General features: G+C 42.7%; 1 protein-coding gene and 1 non-coding gene across 7 annotated transcripts in view; one reads left to right on the top strand and one right to left on the bottom strand.

Moving 5' to 3' along the window:
• Positions 1-20,338, bottom strand: part of FRMD4B (FERM domain containing 4B) — a 374,847-nt gene that overhangs the window by 190,964 nt on the left and 163,545 nt on the right. For 2 of the 6 annotated variants that reach the window (XM_027958177.3, XM_042235967.2), the window contains exon 1: positions 8,246-8,564. The exons of the other annotated variants lie outside the window; for them this stretch is intronic. In XM_027958177.3, coding sequence (XP_027813978.2) covers positions 8,246-8,407 — 162 coding nt within the window. In that variant the 5' untranslated portion in view covers positions 8,408-8,564. Of the gene's footprint in view, positions 1-8,245; positions 8,565-20,338 lie in introns of those variants that run through there. 6 annotated transcript variants of the gene reach the window in all.
• Positions 18,550-18,653, top strand: LOC114109464 (U6 spliceosomal RNA). Its single transcript, XR_003586150.1, has one exon. It is a non-coding gene; the product is annotated as a U6 spliceosomal RNA (small nuclear RNA).

The raw sequence follows: 20,338 nt of genomic DNA, 5'->3' as shown, positions 1-20,338 counted from the left end.
GCAGCGGGTACATGGGTTTTTACCTGTATCATCATTTATACTTTTGTATATTGAAATATTTCTCCAAAGATATATTTCTTTAAAAAAAGATAATACATGTAAAGTACCAGGCACAAGGCATAGCACAAAGTAGCTGCTTAATAATTAGTAACTATTTGTCAAGACAGTAAGACTATATAAAAACGCTAGTTAAGAAGAAAATAATTAAAAAAAGAAGAAGAAGAAAATAATTATTTAAGCAATAAGCTTTGCCCACACACAAAATTCAAGAAACTAAAAATGATTACGATAATAGGAGGCAATGGTTCTATTTAATTTACCATATTGACCAGCCTCTCTTATGGCTAAAGTTTATTTCACAAATGTCAGAATTTGTATCTTTTAGGTATGTATATGCACATACACATATATAATTACTTATGGATTTTAATTTCAATTTTTTTTATCCCATTTGAGTCATTCAAACTTTTCCACAACCAAACTGGACATCCCAAACATAATGTTCAGAAGAAACATAAGCAGGGGACGAACAGGAAGTTATTTTATGTTGCAGCTCCACCAGGAAAAGATGGAAGGAGAAAAACAAACACCAACCTGAAAAGGGCAAGAGAGTCTATTCTTAACTTGATGTTTTACAGACTGTACAACAAGGGTTCAAAAATGCTTTTTAAAGATCCTGTGACTGATTGTGTTGATCCTAAATCATATCGTCCTTTAGAAATTTATTTATGCTAAATAATGGGCTCAAATACTAAGATAGTTTTCTTATCAATTTTTGGGTACCCGAGCATCCCAATTTCCCATAAAATCCTAGTCTGTGGTTACCTGAAAATACAGAAGACGATTTCCTCAGTGGTAAGTAGACTCATATTTCCTTTATCAACCAAGTTTTCGCTTCTTTCTGTATGTGCTGCTACTATTAACTAACTCCACGGTTGCACAATTCATTCAACAGAGCATAGGAGCAGTTGGGAGACTGCCATGTTTTAAAGCTTGATTCTTCACATCAAGGCAATCCCTTTACTCTACTTCCTTCCCACTGGTTCGCCACAGTTCAGGTTTTGACCCTAGCACCTGTTGGGCAGATACTTGCATAGTGATGAGCTGCCCAGACTTATTCCATCAGCTGCCTAGAGATTTTTGAGCTGTCATCTCAGATTTTACTTAAGGAATTAAAGAGAGATGTCTACTTCCAGAACATACCACTGACTCAAGGGTAGCCCATCTCCAGTGATGGGGAGATGAAGGTGGGGTGGGGACACCCAGACCTCTTGTTCCAACTGGAGACAACTCTTAGGTTCAGAGCCACTGGTGAGGTCAGCTGAAGTCTTTGTTAAGCCTGAACTGTAACCCAGTTTCTCTCTCTGTTCAATCTTACTTCTTTCTATTCTCTCTACAGGAGAGATCCTCAGAGCACTCTCTAGTAAACTTTCTGCTTGTTAAGCTCTGTTTCAGAGTCTGCTTCTTAAGGAAACAAATCTGCACCAACATTCATGCTGTTTAGTGGAAGGACTGCTTTCCCTGGACCCTGTGGTTGAGTGAGTGATGTGACCAATGACTTGAAACAAGTGACATGAGTTACTTAGAGAAGCACTGAATTGCCAGTGCAAAGCCCTGAAGAGCTCTTCACTCTCTATCATGGAAACTGGCAATGTTCAGGAACATTCTGTGAACCCGAGTGACAGTGATGAGCACAGCTTCCAGCCAACCTGCAACTGGACAAGTAGTCTGAACTGAAAATAAATTTTTATTTCTTTAAGCCATTAGGATGTTGGGACTGTTTGTTGCCATAGTAAAACCTACCCTATTCTGAGCAGCACACATACATCACTGCAACAGCCTCCTAAGGTCCCCTCCTTTCCTGCTTCCACCATGCCCCCACCCTTTGCATCTATCAGCCTCACTCCTGCCAGGGACAGTTCTAACCTAACCTGTCTCCTGCCCTCAAAGTTCTGAAGAAAAACATCAAATCCTAATCTTATAATGAAAGACCATTCAAATGTGGATGTTATTCCCAATGAAACCCTGTCTCTGACTTTGTCTCTCTCTCTCTCTTCCCTCGTGCATGCGTGCTAAGCTGCTTCAGTTCTGTCCAACTCTTTGCAACTCTATGGACTGTAGCCCACCAGGCTCCTCAGTCCATGGGATTCTCCAGGCAAGAATTTGGAGGGGGTTGCCATGCCCTCCTCCAGGGGATCTTCCCGACTCAGGGATCGAACCTGCGCCTCTTATGTCTCCTGTATTGGTAGGTAGGTTCTTCACCACTAGTGCCACCTGGGAAGCCCCTCTTTCCTCATCAACCTTAAAAACTCATTATAACCATCCCCCTACCCTAGAGCTTGTTTCCCCACTGAAACGGCCTGAAATGCCTGCCCATCTGCCTTTCTCCACCTAACTCCAACTTGTCCTTTCAACTTCAGCTTGAGAATCGCTTCCTGTAGGAAGTCTCCTTGGCTTCCATTATCCCTCCCCGTTCGCTTTACTCCTGTCTGATTAAAACTCCCTAAGCACTTGAAGGACCCAGGTAAAACCCTTCCACAGAGTTTCATTTTCTTAAATGGCTTCCCTACTTGACAATAGACTCCTTGAACACAGGAGACAATCTACTTGACTTTGTCTTACTAACACCTCTGCAAAGGAACTGGGACATAGTAAGCACCTGATAATTCTTTTAGGTATGAATATATGGACAAATGAATGAATCAATCTGTAACTCCAACCATGTTCTAAAGTGAAGGACCTAGCAAGGGCAGACTGAACATTGATCTTGAATATTTGTGTAGTAATTTCCTAGTGACTAGGTTTTTTATGAGAAAATTCTTCCATATTCCTTCAAGTTCTATTTCTCTATGATTGAATTCTAAACTTCTCTTCCTCTAGCATTCTCTGCCCAATATATTGCTTTTTCTAGTGTGAGGATTGGCAAACTTTCTCCATTAAAAAAAACCTAATAGTAAATATTTTCAGCTTTGTGGCTGATACATTCTTTGTATCAACTATTCAACTGGAACTAGTTGAGTTACAACAATTTGTTTTCCAAAAGAAGTCATGGACAACATGTAAATGAATGAGTAGGGCTGCGGCACCCTACTCCAGTACTCGTCTGGAAAGTCCCATGGGTGGAGGAGCCTGGTAGGCTACAGTCCATGGGGTCGCGAAGAGTCGGACACACTGAGTGACTTCACTTTCACTTTTCACTTTCATGCACTGGAGAAGGAAATGGCAACCCACTCCAGTGTTCTTGCCTGGAGAATCCCAGGGACGGAGGAGCCTGGTGGGCTGCCGTCTATGGGGTCACACAGAGTCGGATAGGATTGAAGTGACTTAGCAGCAAGCCCATAAAATTTTATTTACAAAAACAGGAGGCAGGCCAGTCTTCCCCTGTGGGTTGTAATTTGTCATCCCCGCTTCTGGCCTCTGTAATTCTGGGGGCTGTGGAGAGTGGAAGGTGGGGCCAAGCAAAGGATGTATGGTTTGAAACGTACACAGGTCACTGAAAGCTCAATGAGCGATTGCCATTTGGAGACTTGGTCTTCCATAACCAATATGGCGGGATGAAAAGTTCAGGTGTTAGTGATTGATGGGTCATCAGAGTCTTGGAATATAAAGAGATTATCTTCTCAGAGACCTTATTGCTAGCTGCCTGCGACCTCCTAGATTTTTGTACGGGCCGTCAAAAAATGTGGATCCACTGTGTGGAACACAAGCCCAGATACCCAAGGTCCATCCTGTACTGACTGTGTGGGAGATTCCATAGTCTCTCTTACTGAACATTTTTGCATATAAAGATGGAGATTCAGTTTCCAGAGAATCAGTCTCACTTATAAAAACAACAATTAAAACCCTAAGCAATCCTTTATCGGATACCTTCTTCAGGTCTGGTATTCAGTTCTTTATGTACCTGAGAGCTAACGTTTATTTATGTCCTTGTGCCACACAAGGCATTCAGTGTTACACACATTATCTCATGAATTTTTTACACTATCCAGAGTGCCAAGGCTACAGTTCTCCTCTCTTACTGAGGAGGAAATGGGGCTCAGAGAGAAAAAGCAATCCACTCAAGGTCAGATTTGCTCAAGTTGGAGCCCACAGCCTCTGCCGTGATCTGGCATGCCTGCTGCCCATCACTGCCAGCTGTCTGCCCCAGGGAGCTAACCCAGTCTGTTATGGTCACTGAAGTACCCTAGATTCTGTCCAAAGTGCCTCCTCCTGGAGGCAAATGATTCCATTCAGGGTTTGCAAGAAATTCTACCTTTGAGACGTTGGAGATGAAAGGAGAACATATCCCAAGTAACAAACTGAGGGCTTTGTTAGAACACGTCACACTTAATAAAAAGCAGAGAGTGTTGATCCTTTTTCAACGACACTCTCCCATCATTTTCCGCCTCAACTGTTTGTTAAGCCTAATTAATTGTGATACCGCAACCCATCTGGGCAAGATAAAACAAGAGAGATATATCAGCTTTTAATACTCAGCCCTAAATGGAAGAGTGAATGTCCCATGTCTGCTATGTCGGTCAAATTCAAATCTTTACTCATCAAGCAAGTCTTTGTTAAAAGGCAGCCTTGGTACAGCCTCAGTCTGCTTTTTATTTAGTTGCATGACTACAGAAATGCCTTGTAGCTAGTATCTTTATTATTCATGGTTTCTGGCAAATTAAGTCTCTAGCCTCTCCAATATCTAGAAGTGGAGGAAGTATTCAATTCCAAAGAAATTATGCGTTCCCGGCTGTGCTGGCCAGGCAATGATGTGGTTGCCAAGTTCCTTACGAATAGGTAGAGATCTTATTTCACTTATAGTATATGAATAAACAAAACACCCCCTGGGGACTGCCAGGTATTTCGTGTAATGGATATCTCCTGCCCCACCCTCACTCTCCAGAGTGACTGAATCCTCAATTTTCTTACAAACAAGACTACTGAGACTAGAAGCAAGCAAACCAACACTTAAAAAAATATATGAGTTCAATAAAATATGTAACCCTATGGTGTTTTAAGTTCACATGCCAGAAGCGTGAGTACAATAGAGCATTCCCCTATGTGTTTTAGAATTTATAATTATGGGACAGCAATACAGGTATTCTAATGATGGGCCTCCTACCCCCATAACTTGAATAAATTATTGTCACGAGATACTTACAAATATATTTGTGCATCAGTGTTTGTACTTATCTTGAAAAATAATCATTTTATTTAAAGAGCTCTAGATTTGAGACTCTGGTAATGCAGGAACAGTGGACACTGACTGCATACCCCCCAACTGTCTGGTAGCTTTGTCATCTGGCTGGGGCCAGCTTCACTCTTGGCTTCAGAAATGATGCAGCAACCCCAGTGGCCTTAGCCAACTGATGAAATTTAGGGTTTCTCAACCTTCTTATTTATTATCACTCCCTTAAGGAGGCTTTGCAGATATTTATGTTGTTTGCTAGTCACCTCACCCCCAAATTCCACAAGTAGACTGTATATCTGTGCATGTATTATATGTATATCTATGCTTTATACACAAAGATTAAGTTGGGGTGGTTTTTTTTTTTTGCCTCCCTCTCATCCCTAGAAAATGATTTTGGCCCGCTGTGGGCCACATCATTCCCTTTGAGAATGCAGGAATTATATTTCCATTCCCTGCGCCAATCAGTGCACGGCAGTAGGGGTGAGAACAGACCCTAAACTGACTCGTCATAGTGCAAATTGGGAAATCATTTTCTGATAGTTGATGCCTTTGAGAAATCCTCTTTCTTTCTAAATGGGTTAATATGCGGACCTACGTCCTGGAACTACTTTGGCTATCTGCTATCATGAGGAGGAAACCAACTAACATACAGCCATTGCATGAACAAGATAAGTCTGAAAGAATCATGGAGGACAACCAGAGTGCCCTGATCACGCCATACCTGAAGTCTATCCTACTGCTAGATTTTTCAGTTGTGTCAAAAGTCCCTACTGTTTGTTCTGCAGGTTACTTTGAGTTCATTTTCGTATTGCAATAAAAATAGCCCAACTGGTAGAGCAGACAACACTTACTGAATATGTCCTAAAAACTCTCAACACTGTCAATTAATTCTTGTATCAACCTCTATGGTTTGTACTATTATAGTTCCCATTTTATAAACAATGAAACTGAAGAATAGTAAAATTAAATAACTTACGACCATACATAGGTGGAGGCAGGATTTGTTCCTATGTCGACTTAACTTGGAGTAAAAGGTATTAACCAGTCTATTTTATGGCCGCTCAGGTCTATAGAATTTATATTTCTTGCTCAAATTTGAAAGACATTAAAGGAAATTTCTTTGCTAACAACTCTGTTGTACAATTAAAAAATCTATAGTTCTCTCAAGTTTTAAAATATTTTAAAATTATTTCCAAAGACATGAACTTTGACTACTTAAGACTCAATACTTGTAAAATAGCACCACCGACTCAACAGACATGAATTTGAACAAACTCTGGGAGACAGTGAAGGACAGGGAAACCTAGTGTGCTGCAGTCTGTGGGGCTGCAAAAAGGCGGACACGACAGAGCAACTGAACAGCAACAAAGATGGCCATTGTTATTTTGGGTGTTTCTCCTTATCATTATGAGAGGGTACTGGCTCGGTCACTATCCATTTTATAGAAGAGAAAACCTACAGTTCAGTAGGTTCAAGTTGCAGTTCTGCTTAAAAATAATTACTGATCAACCTTATAAAGAACGTGTGGAGTCTCAGGCTTCTGAAACTGTCATTCTTGAATGGCTCACTACCAGAAGAAGAGGTAAGCTGTGAGTCCCTGGAGTCTTTGGGAGAGGGGCAGAAGGGTTGCATGGTTAACCAGAGTACCTGTGCTCTCCTTTTAAAACTTTCTCACATGTTAAAAAGTGAAAACATAATTGTATCAGGGTCAGTGCTCCTACAGAGCAAACTGAACAATGATTTCCCCAAAGAGAAAAAGGCTGAGAGGCAGACACACCTCTGACTCCAAAGAGCCAGGTGATCAGTGTCATGTGACCAGATGGGCTGTCTCCACAGCTCCATAATCCTCTCAAACCGCCTCACGCTGCCCTGGTTCTCAACCTGGCTTCTGGAGTCTTTCAAAATGCAAGACATCTCAGGCACGTTATCCAAAGCAGGAGTCGGGAAAGCACAAACCTTTCTCACATTTTAACAAGGATGCCGTGGATGTCAGGGAAGACAAGGCCACGCTGGTTCTTTAGACGCCCACAGTTTGCTCCCAGGTGCTGGTCTTTTTCATTTTGCCTGACTGATGGAAGAAAATGGCTTATCAACACTAGCAGCTTGATCAGATATGGCACTCAATACAATGAGATATGAATTAGAGCCACGTTGAGAACATGGTCAGAGTAGGGAGAATCCAGGATCTGCAACAAAGCTGATTCTTCATTGCAGAAAAGAAAATGTGATGCTATACTTTAAACTCCAGGTAGAAGCTTCCTAAATGCAATGTCGATTAAAAAAAAAAAACCACCTCAATGATATTAACAGCCAAAACACAGGACCTCTAAATCCACAAATGACTGTTTTTAAACAATGAAGGGAAGCTACAGCCCCAGAAAGATTGAACAAAGTTGCAGCATTTTTTGCCTGCAGGACGGGACCTAGCAGAGAAATAAAGAGGCTGTGTTGTGTGACAGGGAGTAAATCCAAACGTTAGCATTCCAGCGCTCAGCCAGGCCACCACTCCCCTCCCCAGCCCGTCATCTTCCTGCAAAGTGTTCACAATTTGCTGTCCTTCCTTCCAAAAGCCAGCAGACACAGAATCAGCTTTTCCTGGCTCTGCCTTGCACGCTGAGGCTGCCTGATGGAAAGGCAAAATCAAAGAGGAGTGTGAATCCATAAACTAGTGTGAAATCCTTGCTCCCTGAAATGCCTACCGTCACCCCCAATGAAATGAAAAGGAAGGAATCATGTGAATGTCAAAGTTGCTCCCTGAAGAGGCTCTGCTGCAAAGCTACAGCTTTCTGAGCTAAGTGCCCTGCCGGAACACCATCACTCTGTAACAGATCTCTGCAAAAGCAAAGGTAATTCACTGAGGGTGCCCCTTACACATTGGGGAAAATTCACAAGCTTTGTCAGGCAGCAGTTACCTACAGGGGCTGAGCTTTTGACCCAAGAGTCGAGCAGTCGGCTAGTAGTTGAAAAAGAAAGCGGTGGAGGGAGAGGGACAATAAAATCATACAGGTGGAACCGGTTTCCCACGAGCGCCAGGCATCCCGCTAGGGCCCTCGGGCGCCGCGCGCCACGGCTCACCTGGTACACTTCCCGCAGCCCGCACCACGTCCGCAGCACCTGGTGGCAAGCCCGCAGCCTCTCCGTGTACCATCTCCGCAGCGTGGATACGGTCAAGTTCCACACGAAGCGGCTGCCGCTGAACAGCAGGTCCTCCACTCCGCACATGAACACTGAAGCCATGCCTTCTCCTTCCCGCTGAACCCGGGGGTTCCCTGGGGGCTCCCGCCGCTGCAGCCCAACTAGCCCGATCGCAGCAGCCCGATCGCAGCGGCCCGGCCGCCTGGGCTCCGGACGCCGGCTTCTGCGGGCCGCCGGGGGTCAAGCCTTCCCCGAAACTGGTCTTTCACGGTGCGTCCCGGCCAGGCTCGGGCGGCATGCCCCGGGATTGGGCGCCCGCCAGCCAACGGCTGCGGCGGGCACACAGAAGCCCAGTGTCCACCCCGCCCGCTTGCTGGCAGCGCCGAGCGAGCTGCGCTAAGCTCCGCCAGGCGAGCCCTCGGTGCTCCCGGGGCGCGGGAAGCCCGGACCAGCGAGGACTCCCCCTGGCGCTCCCCGAGTGCGCTGGGCAGCGGGGGGAGTGGAGCGACTCTTTGCAGGCAAACAGGAGAGCTGCATCTCAGCGCACTGGGCTCGCACGTCCTGCACAAGGCACACACAGGAGCGTACACACACCAGTCCCAATCTCCGAATCCGCTTTGGGGAGCACCTTACTTTACATTACAGGATTTTTGCTTGGCATCTGCCTGCACTGATAAATATCTCCCGGCAGCCAGAGATGCAGGAGGGGGAAAAAAAATCCTCCGAAGCATCCCTCTGGACCCCACTCCCGGGGGAACAGCCCTGAACGTTTCCTTGGTTGTGCTGAAGCCACAAGGTGAAGGTATCAGTCTCAGAGCAACAGTGTGCTCCTGATTGCAGAACCTGCCTTTGCACCTAACTCAAGGGGTCTCAGAGGAAATAACCTGCCTATTGCCAGCCAGAGAGCAGGCTCCCTCGACCCTGGTATTGCGCTAATTCCAATGCAGCAGCTCATGAGAAACACAAAGACGGTTCTTGGTCTCTAGCAAATAGTTCTTTGCTGGGAAACAGAAGCACACAAGAGAATCCTTGGTTTGGTTCTGGAAAATTCAGCTGCTGCACAGGTGTAGCAGCCACTGCTAGCACAAACCTGCACAGGCAGATAGTTTATTTTCCACTCATAAGCAAAGAAAGCTGTTCCACCACTCATGAAGTCACCAGATAATGAATGCTTTTTTTTTTTTTTAAGTTCTCCCCCAGGAAATTGATAGTCCCAAAGGCATTTGGAAAAAAGAGCCCAAGGAGTCCCACATACCACTAGTCTCTATTTTCCTCTGAAATATGTGCAGATTTCAGTCCCAAACAATAGTATAACATTGCTCACAGCAACAGGACCACAGCAAATTTCAGGGTGGTGGTTTTTCCTGAATCCATCCTTAGGACAATCGTCTGTATTTTACCGGCGTTTCACACCTGGGGTGTTATCTTTGCTGTTAAGTGGCACAAAGGTAAAGGTGCCAAAGCCTTTCTCGTGAACTAATTCAGAAGGCTTCAGAACAGACTATCGACAAGTCAAATCAGCTTTATTTCAGGTTTCCAATGTGCCTTGGGAATCTTAATTCAGGCGAAACTCAACCAGTCAAAAGAACACAAAAAATTTGTCCTCAAAGTACCTGGTTTTCAACGTGATCATAATTGGGGAACTTTTAAAGGATGTTTCTTTTCTTTTACTTTGCGTTATTGCTAATAAAACTGCCTAAGAGTTTTTGTTGAAATAGTTAAGAGGACATTTGCCCTGATGCAAGATTTGCACACCTTTCTTCACAGTAAATCTGCTCTCTGTGTTCCTCAGTATTAGCATTTTGATGATATTTTCCAAGATAATGGTCACAATGTTTACTCAGAAAATACTAGGTCCCACTAAGTCAAAAGACAATGAACCAAGTATAGTTTGAAAATGAAATGTCATCCTTCTAATGGAAAACTACTGAACTTCAAAATGGGCCTATGAGTGTAAGTGGATGATGGTGGTACGTTTTTATTTTTTTTTAACAATGCAGTGTGACTGTGTTCTCGGAAATGGGCAGCCAAGGGAATACCAGAATAAAACCTACAACAGGTCAATTATCTCTGTCTCATGACACCATGCTCTCAGAAGAGATGCTCTAGATACCCCGTGGCAAATATCTACCTGTGCACTGGCCTAATGTCAGTTGTCAATTCCAACCTCAGTGATTTGCATTCAAGGTTTTCAAAGTCAGTGCTTCAACTATTTTCTAGACAATGGGGTGTGGTAGCACAGGGGTTCTCAATGTGCAGTCCCTGAACCGGTAGCATCAACATCACCTGGGAACTAGATGCAAGTTCTTAGGTCCCCTCCAGAATCAGGGTATGGTCAGGGAATCTGAGGTCTCACTTGGCCTCTGGGGGATGCTGACTCTCACTGAAGTTGGACAAGCACTATTGCAGGGAATGGCAGTTAGCAGCTAAGTCTCCAAAGAGACTTAAATCCCTGCTCCTGAAGACCTGTGGCATCCCGCACAACTTCCTTAAAGTCACAAAGCCTCAGTGTCCTCATCTATAATACAGGGATAATATTGGAATCTACTACATACCATTTTGGAAAAGAGTAAGTATAACACACTGAGTTTCCCTGGTGGCTCTGTGGTAAAGAACATGCGTGCCAAAGCAAGAGACACAAGTTTGATCCCTGGGTCAGGAAGAGCCCCTGGAGAAGAGAATGGCAACCTACTCCAATATTCTTGCTGGGAAATCCCATGGTCAGTGGAGCCTAGTAGGCTACAGTCCATGGGGTCACCAAGTGACAGATGTGACTTAGAGACTGAGCATGAACACAGATGAATATGCTATGACTGGCAAAAAATAAGCACCCCCGCCCCCCAAAAAATGATCACCACCACCAAAATTAGGAATTGTTTTATTTTTTGGTACTTCAGTTCAGTTCAGTTCAGTCGCTCAGTTGTGTCTGACTCTTTGCAACCCCATGAATCGCAGCACACCAGGCCTCCCTGTCCATCACCAACTCCCGGAGTTCACTCAGACTCACGTCCATCAAGTCCGTGATGCCATCCAGCCATCTCATCCTCTGTCGTTCCCTTCTCCTCCTGCCCACAATCCTTCCCAGCATCAAAGTCTTTTCCAATGAATCAACTCTTTGCATGAGGTGGCCAAAGTACTGGAGTTTCAGCTTTAGCATCATTCCTTCCAAAGAAATCCCAGGGCTGATCTCCTTCGGAATGGACTGGTTGGATCTCCTTGCAGTCCAAGGGACTCTCAAGAGTCTTCTCCAACACCACAGTTCAAAAGTATCAATTCTTTGGCGCTCAGCCTTCTTCACAGTCCAACTCTCACATCCGTACATGACCACAGGAAAACCATAGCCTTGAGTAGACGGACCTTAGTCGGCAAAGTGATGTCTCTGCTTTTGAATATGCTATCTAGGTTGGTCATAACTTTTCTTCCAAGGAGTAAGCGTCTTTTAATTTCATGGCTGCAGTCACCATCGGCAGTGATTTTGGAGCCCCCTAAAATAAAGTCTGACACTGTTTCCCATCAATTTCCATGAAGTGATAGGACCAGATGCCATGATCTTCGTTTTCTGAATGTTGAGCTTTAAGCCAACTTTTTCACTCTCCTCTTTCTCTTTCATCAAGAGACTTTTTAGTTCCTCTTCACTTTCTGCCATAAGGGTGGTGTCATTTGCATATCTGAGGTTATTGAGATTTCTCCCAGCAATCTTGATTCCAGCTTGTGTTTCTTCCAGTCCAGCGTTTCTCATGATGTACTCTGCATAGAAGTTAAATAAGCAGGGTGACAATAGACAGCCTTGACGTAGTCCTTTTCCTATTTGGAACCAGTCTGTTGTTCCATGTCCAGTTCTAACTGTTGCTTCCTGACCTGCATACAGATTTTTTAGGAGGCAGGTCAGGTGGTCTGTATTCCCATCTCTCTCAGAATTTTCCACAGTTTCTTGTGATCCACACAGTCAAAGGCTTTGCCATAGTCAAGAAAGCAGAAATAGATGTTTTTTTCTGGAACTCTCTTGCTCTTTCCATGATCCAGTGGATGTTGGCAATTTGATCTCTGGTTCCTCTGCCTTTTGTAAAACCAGCTTAAACATCAGGAAGGTCACGGTTCATGTATTGCTGAAGCCTGGCTTGGAGAATTTTGAGCATTAATTTACTGGTACTTAGATAAAATGGAAAAAAAAGTGAAAGTTGTTCAGTCACGTCCGACTCTTTGTGACCCCGTGGACTACATATAGTCCATGGAATTCTCTAGGCCAGAATACTGGAGTAGGTAGCCTTTCCTTTCTCCAGGGATCTTCCCAACCCAGGGATCGAATCCAGGTTTCCGCATCACAGGCAGATTCTTTACCAGCTGAGCCACAAGGGAAGCCCAAGAATATTGGAGTGGGTAGCCTATCCCTTCTCCAGTGGATCTTCTCACCAGGAATTGAACTGGGGTCTCCTGCATTGCAGGCAGGTTCTTTACCAACTGAGCTATCAGGGAAGCCCCTTAGATAAAATAGTACTTGTAAAACATGTTTAAAAAAAATTTCCCTACTGATTATCTACATCTGGTTTCCTATATCTTTCTGTGTGTTGGAGGTTAAAGTTGGTGGTGACTTGGTTTTGAGGGTGCTGGTCTTTAACTTCCAAGTTCCCTCAAAAGCTCTTTGAAGCTGGATCTTCCCCATCACACAGCCAGCCTTTCCTGGGGAACTGGAGAAGCAGTAGATACTCCAAGCTGGACGCAAGAGAAGAAAAGACATTTTGTACCCACCAATATAAACATGGATGCTGCTTCTTATCCAAACAGCTTTCTTCTGTAGAAGGAGAAGTTCAAAGCTCTAGGTAAAGACCACTTTGAGAGGGAATGAACAGTAAGTTCTTCACACCAGGGGTGACAGTGGGTGGCAACTGAACCCAGGTGTGGAGCAGGGGAGAAAAGAATGATCCAAGTGTGGCATCCTTCTGAAAATGGACAAGTCATGCGGGACAAACCAGCTCCCAGACACACACCCTTGAAGCTGGTCTAAAATTTCCCGGAGAAAGGGAGCTAAGTCAAGCTGACTTCAAAATTATCTTGCCTTTTTTTTTTTTTAATTTAAGAAGAGGATTTTTTCCCCCTCTCTAGCAAAAGAGTTCCTTGCAACACACTGTAATTTCCTGCAGCTCTCTCCGGAGGCTTAAAAAGATGCTTCAGGTGACAGCATGGCTCATACTCCTGGGAGCTCTGCTGCAGACGTAAAAGAGAAATTGTCATTATCCCCGAGGCTCCTGTAGGTTCTCCTTTGAGCAATCAGCAGGAAGAAGAGCACAGTGCCAGGAGGCCAGCACAAAATGCCAAGCCCTGCCTCTGGAAAGAGATAAGCAGTTCTATCACAGCAGCTTCCAGAGGTCCCCTCTGTCCATAAAAGAGACAGAGTCCATTGCATGCTGGTGGATATTTTTAAACTTTCATCTCTCCACAGCTGAAAAGCCAGTGTGGCTGAATTCTGACAGACCATGTCTGACACAGGGCTTCAGGGGGATGAAAACAGTCTGGTTCAGTGGCTCTCAATTAGGGGCAATTTTGCAACCCCGCCTACAATGTCTGGAGGCATTTTGGGGGATGCTACCAGCCTCTAGTGGGTAGAGGTCAGAGATGCTGCTCAACATCCTACAATGCCCAGGGCAGCCCCTGAAACAGACAGCTCTCCTGCCCAAAACATCAATGGTGTGGACACCAAGGAACCCTGGTCAAGTTCAACCCACACCCTGCTCTTCCTCCTCTCACAGGACTTGTTGGGGGAAACACTCTTCCCTCTTGCTGTTTTCTCCCAAAAAGCAGACTGGAGATGCAACAATCCCTCTATAAAGGTTTTCATACAGTCACAAAGAGCTGTAATGTACTCAAAGCCCATTGAGAAGAAACCAGAATGTCATTTCCTATCATTTTCACATAGCCCTTTAAAAAATATTTATCATAAAAATGAGGCAGTCATTTTAATCATAAGCTATTTATCTCTTGGCATTTTAATTTTTGCCTTTATCATTCCACTTAAATCACAGGCTCCTTAGTAGCATTGAGGACTTTCTTTGGCACAGGACAAAAACAATTCTCCCTACATCAACCCCAAAGTGGAATGCTGATTCCTCCAGTGGGCCTTGAGTTGCTACAGAAGTCTCTCATCACACATACAATGAGAAAACTGCCCTTTTTCGTTCCCCTTTCCTCTACTGAACTGTAAACTTTTCAAGGAGTCTCTACAGGTGAGTGGAGGGGGGTGGCTGAGTGGCCCTCCTGGTGCAGGGGTGTCTGCACGCACTGGAAAATGTTTAGTGACCTTAGGCTCTGCTCACTACACACCAGTAGTGTCCCCAATCATGATGACATCAACAAAAAGCACCTCCACACACTTCCGATGACTCCAGGTGGGGTGGTAGCCACGCCCATTCAGAAACCACTGCTGGAAGCTAGGAAAGGGCCTTATTCATACTTGTTTCCCGGGTGGCTGGCAGATAACAGGCAATCAATCAATGGTTATTGAACTGACAGATGAAAGACTATTTGTCTCGAGAGTGAATATAGAAAGAAGTTCATCCATTCACAAAATACACACTCTTGTTCATTAAAAAAAATTACGTATTGAGTTTGCACTACATGTCAGTCGGGAAACTGAGTGCTTAGAACGCAGGAGGACAAAACAGAGACGATTTCTGTCTAACAGGGTCTTAGAGAAGGGTGAGAAAGGCAGACATCTGAAGAAGTTACACAGAGGAAGCAGGCAGCGTCAAACAGTTACAGTAGAGACACATGATGAAGGATGCCGGGGATGGAGGGAGGGCCAGGGAACGCCTCCCGGAGGACGTGTTGCTGCAGCTGAGAACTGGAGGCTGAGGAGGGGAGAGCTCGGTGACGAGGGAGGGGACACAAATATCAGGCCAAGGTGGAATGAGCTACTAAGAACAAGGGCTCTATGGCAAGAGGGATCCCGGATTTGAGGGATGGGAGGGGAAAGGGTTAGAGAGGTTGCTTGAGAAGTAGAAGGGCAGGAAAATCCAGCTGAGATGTGGCTGCAGAGTTCCAGAGGGGAGAGAAGAAAGGGCTTAACCAGGATCACAGGAATGTCAACATAATGACGTCTACAGGTCCCCCAGATCAGGCCTTACCTATAGAGTGAGAGTTTGATGGGCCAAGGTGCCCTCTCCAACGCAAGCACCTCTTGTGGCCTGTGGGAGGGCTGTGCAACTGTGCAGAGGCAGGCTCCCTGGTCAGGGGGTCAGGATGCCCTCCCTCCTTCTACATCTCGCCCCAGGGAGGAGGCAGGAGGACTGGCAGGACACCAGCTCTGCTTCATTTCCCCTTGAACCCCCTGACTCCTCTCTCGCTTTCTCTCCTCCTTCCCTCGGGCTGGGAGAGCAAGGAGCATCCTTCAGTCTTGGCCAGAAGCAGAAGGTGGATGGGAACATGCAGAGACCTGGAGGGGAGGGTATCAGCCATTATCACCGTTGCTGAGGGCTGACCAGTAGGCTGGTTAAGTCCTGCAACTGCCTTTAGGACTCTGATCCACTTTCTGGAACCGTAGAGGTCTAGAACCACTGCAAACTAAACAATATCCAGGAGCAAGGTATCTATCCAGATCTATATTCCTTTCTTTAGCAAACTCATTCCACTCATAGAAGGAAAAAAAAAAACACACACAAAACTTTCTCAGCTTTCCTCGATAATCTCACCCGTTATTTTATTAAATCAAATTCTCCTTGCTCAAAGGGAAGAGGAGGTATGCTATCTTCACTGGATGAAACAATACGAAAAAAGAAGCAACACATTAGACCCTGCATTGTGTCCATTTTTCTCTAGTTAATCCACTAAACAGACATTGGAAGCTTTGCCAAGTCAAGTTTTAGAAGTCACTGCTGCAGAAGGGAAAACACTAGAGGGGATGAAGGCTTCAAGAAAGTCCACATAGATAAGAGGGAAAGGGCCAACCTTCTTTTCTGTTTTTTATAACTTTTTCTATTTAATATATGTTTTAAGCACTTTCAAATGCTTTTTCTCTTTTTTGGCATTTTATTTTTTAAAGAATTTTAATTTCTAAAAATTTTTATTGGGTTATAGTCTCTGCTGTACAGCAAAATGACTCAGTTATATGTGCACACAAAGCCACTCTTCCTCAGAATCGTTTCCCATATAGGTCATTACAGAGTACTGAGTAGAACTCCCTGTGCCATACAGTAGGTCCTTATTAGTTACCTATTTTATATATAGCAGCACATATATGGGCTGACCTTCTTCTTGAAAGAAGAAGAAATATCAATCTTGTGACTTACCTCCCACCCCCATAATTTGTCACCTCCTATTTACACTTAATTTACATGCACACCAATGACAAAAATAAAATAAAAATACATTGGTCTATATAGCACCCTTTCCTAAATAAATAAAGGCAGCTCTGTACATAGCATCAATTAATTCACATAATATTCTCCCAAGGTCAAATGGAGAAAGATATTGCTGTCCCCATTTCATGGATAAAGAAACCAAGGCACAGAAAAGCTGGGTGATTTGCTGAAGATCTGTGGAGAAAGCATTTAATAGCATCTTCAATGGCACAGCTAATTTTTCAGTCCTACTTTAATTGAGAAATAAATGGATTTTTTGTATTTACAAGTTATCATTTGTTTTGGCCTAATACTAAAATTTAAGGGTACAGAGGGCTCCAGGACTTATTTATTATCCAGGAACTTAATATGACAATATGTCCACCTTTTGGGTTTACTCAGTTTAAATAAGAATAAAGCAATGATGAGAAGAAAAAAATATCTGTAATGAAAAGTAACTGAATTTTTTATTCACGATAAGAGAATGGTTACCAAAAACCCAGTGACCTTCACTCCTATAAAATAAATGGTATAAGAAAAATAAAAGAATAAATGAAAACTCTTGACTTTCCAAAGATTAACTGTACTACCTATGTACAAACAATTGTAGTAAAATGAAAAACAGAAATCAGCCAAGATGAAGGGCCTTAAAAGTAGTAAAATCTCTCAAAGCTAGGTATATCTGGCTAACAAACACATACGGGGAACAGGTTATAAAAACAGATCATTTTCCCATTATTACTAAAAACTACAGAATGGTTTGGCAGGATTATTGCAAAGAATTTCAACTATTTGGCCCTTAAGCAGTAAAAGCTAAATAAAAGCAAAGCCAAGCATTAAAAAAAAAAAAAAAAAAAAAAGACATAAAAGTACTTCTTGTGCATTGCTATCCTAAAATTAACTTGACGTCTGTAATAGCGACATACTGTTTTCAACTATAAAATGAATTGTGTACAAGAAGATAAAGAGGCCAAAAGCAGTATGCTACAAGGCTCAAGGATTATGAATATTTTATAAAGTTGAGACAGCAGTTGTGTATTCTTTAGACCAAGATTTCAGAGAGCTCCAGGCAGTAAGTATTTGAAAGGAATGAAGAGATGAACTACATGATCTGGTCTTGAGTCAACAACAGAGGAAGAAAATAGGTTTTATTTCTCAAGTACCTAGCACAGAAGGAATTTAAGGTAGACCTCCTTACCCTAAAAGATCCATTCTTATGTTTCAGTCTGGTGGACTTATGGATAATTTTGGCTTATTCTTTATATGCTTATGTATTTTGGCAAATAATGTTGGTCATCTATCCATTAGCCATTTACTCCCTTTTGAGAGACTCTAATTTTGTGAGATGGAAGGATTTTCTGGTATGAAGTGACTGGTCTAAAAGAAGGCATGACACCCTGTTTAGGCAATATGATATAGAGCAAAGCTTTGTTAAGGATTCTAGAAAAAATTTCCTTCTTTGAAGAACTGGAACAACACAAGAATTTTTTTCAGCACATTTCCTGATTCCTGCTTGGGATACTGTTGTATGAAGACACAGTGCTTTGAGCTATAATAGTCATCTTGTCACCAAGAGGATATATTAACAGCAAAGATGGTAGAAAAGTGAGTGGAAAAAGCCCAGGTGCTTGATGACACTGCTTACATATCAGACAAACTCAGGAGCAGCCTAGTTTCAGATGACTTGTAACAAGATGTAAACAGTGAATGAGCTTATATAGCTCAAGCTGCTTTTAGCTGGGTTTTGTTACTTTCAATAGATCACATTTCAAAACTCACTCCAAAGCTACAGTAATCAAGACAGTGTGGTACTAGCATAAGGGTAGATATACAGATCAATGAAACAGAATCAAGAGTCCAGAAATAAACCCTCACATTTATAGTCAACTGATTTTTGACAAAAGTGCCAGTGTAGTGCTCGCTTCGGCAGCACATATACTAAAATTGGAACGGTACAGAGATTAGCATGGCCCCTGCACAAGGATGACATGCAAACTCGTGAAGCGTTCCATATTTTTTCAGGATGGGGAACATGTGTACACCCGTGATGGATTCATGTTGATGTACAACAAAACCAATACAATATTGTAAAGTAATTAGCCTCCAATTAAAATAAATAAATTTATATTAAAAAAAAAGCTAGGAATAAAACCACCATATGACCCAGCAATCCCATTCCTAGGCATATGCCCTGAGGAAAACAAAACTGAAAAAGAAACATGTACCCCAGTATTCACTGCAGCACTATTTACAATAGCTAGAACATGGAAGCAACCTAGATGTCCACTGACAGATGAATGGATAAAGAAGCTGTGGCTGATTCTTGTTGATGTATGACAGAAAAGCCACAAAATTCTGTAAAGCAATTATCTTTCAATTAGAAAAATAAATTTAAAATTCTGGGGGAAAAAAAGTTAAAGGAAAAAAAAAGTCACCCTTATCGTCTAGTTATTTCTGTACCACTTACTACCACTAGCCCACACCGCTTTGTCTTGGCAGTTGGTCACAAATTTATTGTTTCTTTGTCCAACAGTTATGAGTTTCCTGCTCTGGTCACTTATTCTGACCCTTTGTTTTCTTGTGAAGTCTCCTGTGTACATGTAAAAACTCAATAAAATTTACATGTTTTTCTCAAAAAAAAAAAAAAAAATAGAAAGTGCCAGTGTAATCCTATGGGAAACACAGTCTTTTTAAAAGTGATGCTGGGACACCTAGAATTAACCTGAACTCCTACCTCACACCATTAATAAAAATTAACTCAATATTGACCACAGAACTAAAAGTCAGAGCTAAATCTATAAAATTCTTAAAAGAAAACAGACTAATATTTATATATTTATGATGCTGAGTTTGGCAGTAGTTTCTTAGATATGCCATAAAAAGCATAAGTAACAAAAACAGATAAACTGGTTTCATCAAAATGAAAAACTTTGGTGCTTCAAAAAATGCTATGAAAAAAAATGAAAAGACAAGCCATTAACTGGGAGAAAATATTTATAAATCTTATATCTAATTAGGAACTTACATACCAAATATATAATGAAATACACTCAATCATAAAAAGACAAGTAGCCCAATGAAAAAGTGGGCAAATGATTTAAAGATACATTTCTTTAAAGCAGATATATGAATGCCTAGTAAGCACATGAAGAAGCACTCAACACCATTAATCATTTGGGAATCAAAAATCAAAACCACAATGACATATATCACTTCATAGCTATTACAATGGTGACGACAAAAAAATGCACAGTAACAAGTGTTGGTGAGGCTATGGAGAAATTGGGACATATATGTTGTTAGCGGTCATGTAAAATCATGTAGCTGCTGTGGAAAAAACTGTCTATTTCTCAAAAGGTTAACCATAGAATTTGAATGTGACCCCAAAATTCCATTCGTAGGTATACACCTCAAATAAGTGAAAACAAGTGTTTTTAAAAAATCTTGAATGAATACTATTCACAATAACCTGAAGGTATAAACAACCCACTTGTCCATCAGCTGATGAGCAGATTATAAAAGGTAGTACATCCATATGAGGAGCCTGGTGGGCTGCTGTCTCTGGGGTCACACAGGGTTGGACATGACTGAAGTGAGTTAGCAGCAGCAGCATGTCCATATAATGTGATATTTAGCAATAAAAAGAAATGAGGTAAATACCCAAGAAAACTGAAAATATTTCCTCACAGAATAACTTGGACAT

Source organism: Ovis aries, chromosome 19, assembly GCF_016772045.2.
Source record: "Ovis aries strain OAR_USU_Benz2616 breed Rambouillet chromosome 19, ARS-UI_Ramb_v3.0, whole genome shotgun sequence".
Taxonomy (NCBI): domain Eukaryota; kingdom Metazoa; phylum Chordata; class Mammalia; order Artiodactyla; family Bovidae; genus Ovis; species Ovis aries.
Note: the sequence above shows the minus strand (reverse complement) of the source record. Positions and strands in the feature narration are given on the sequence as shown.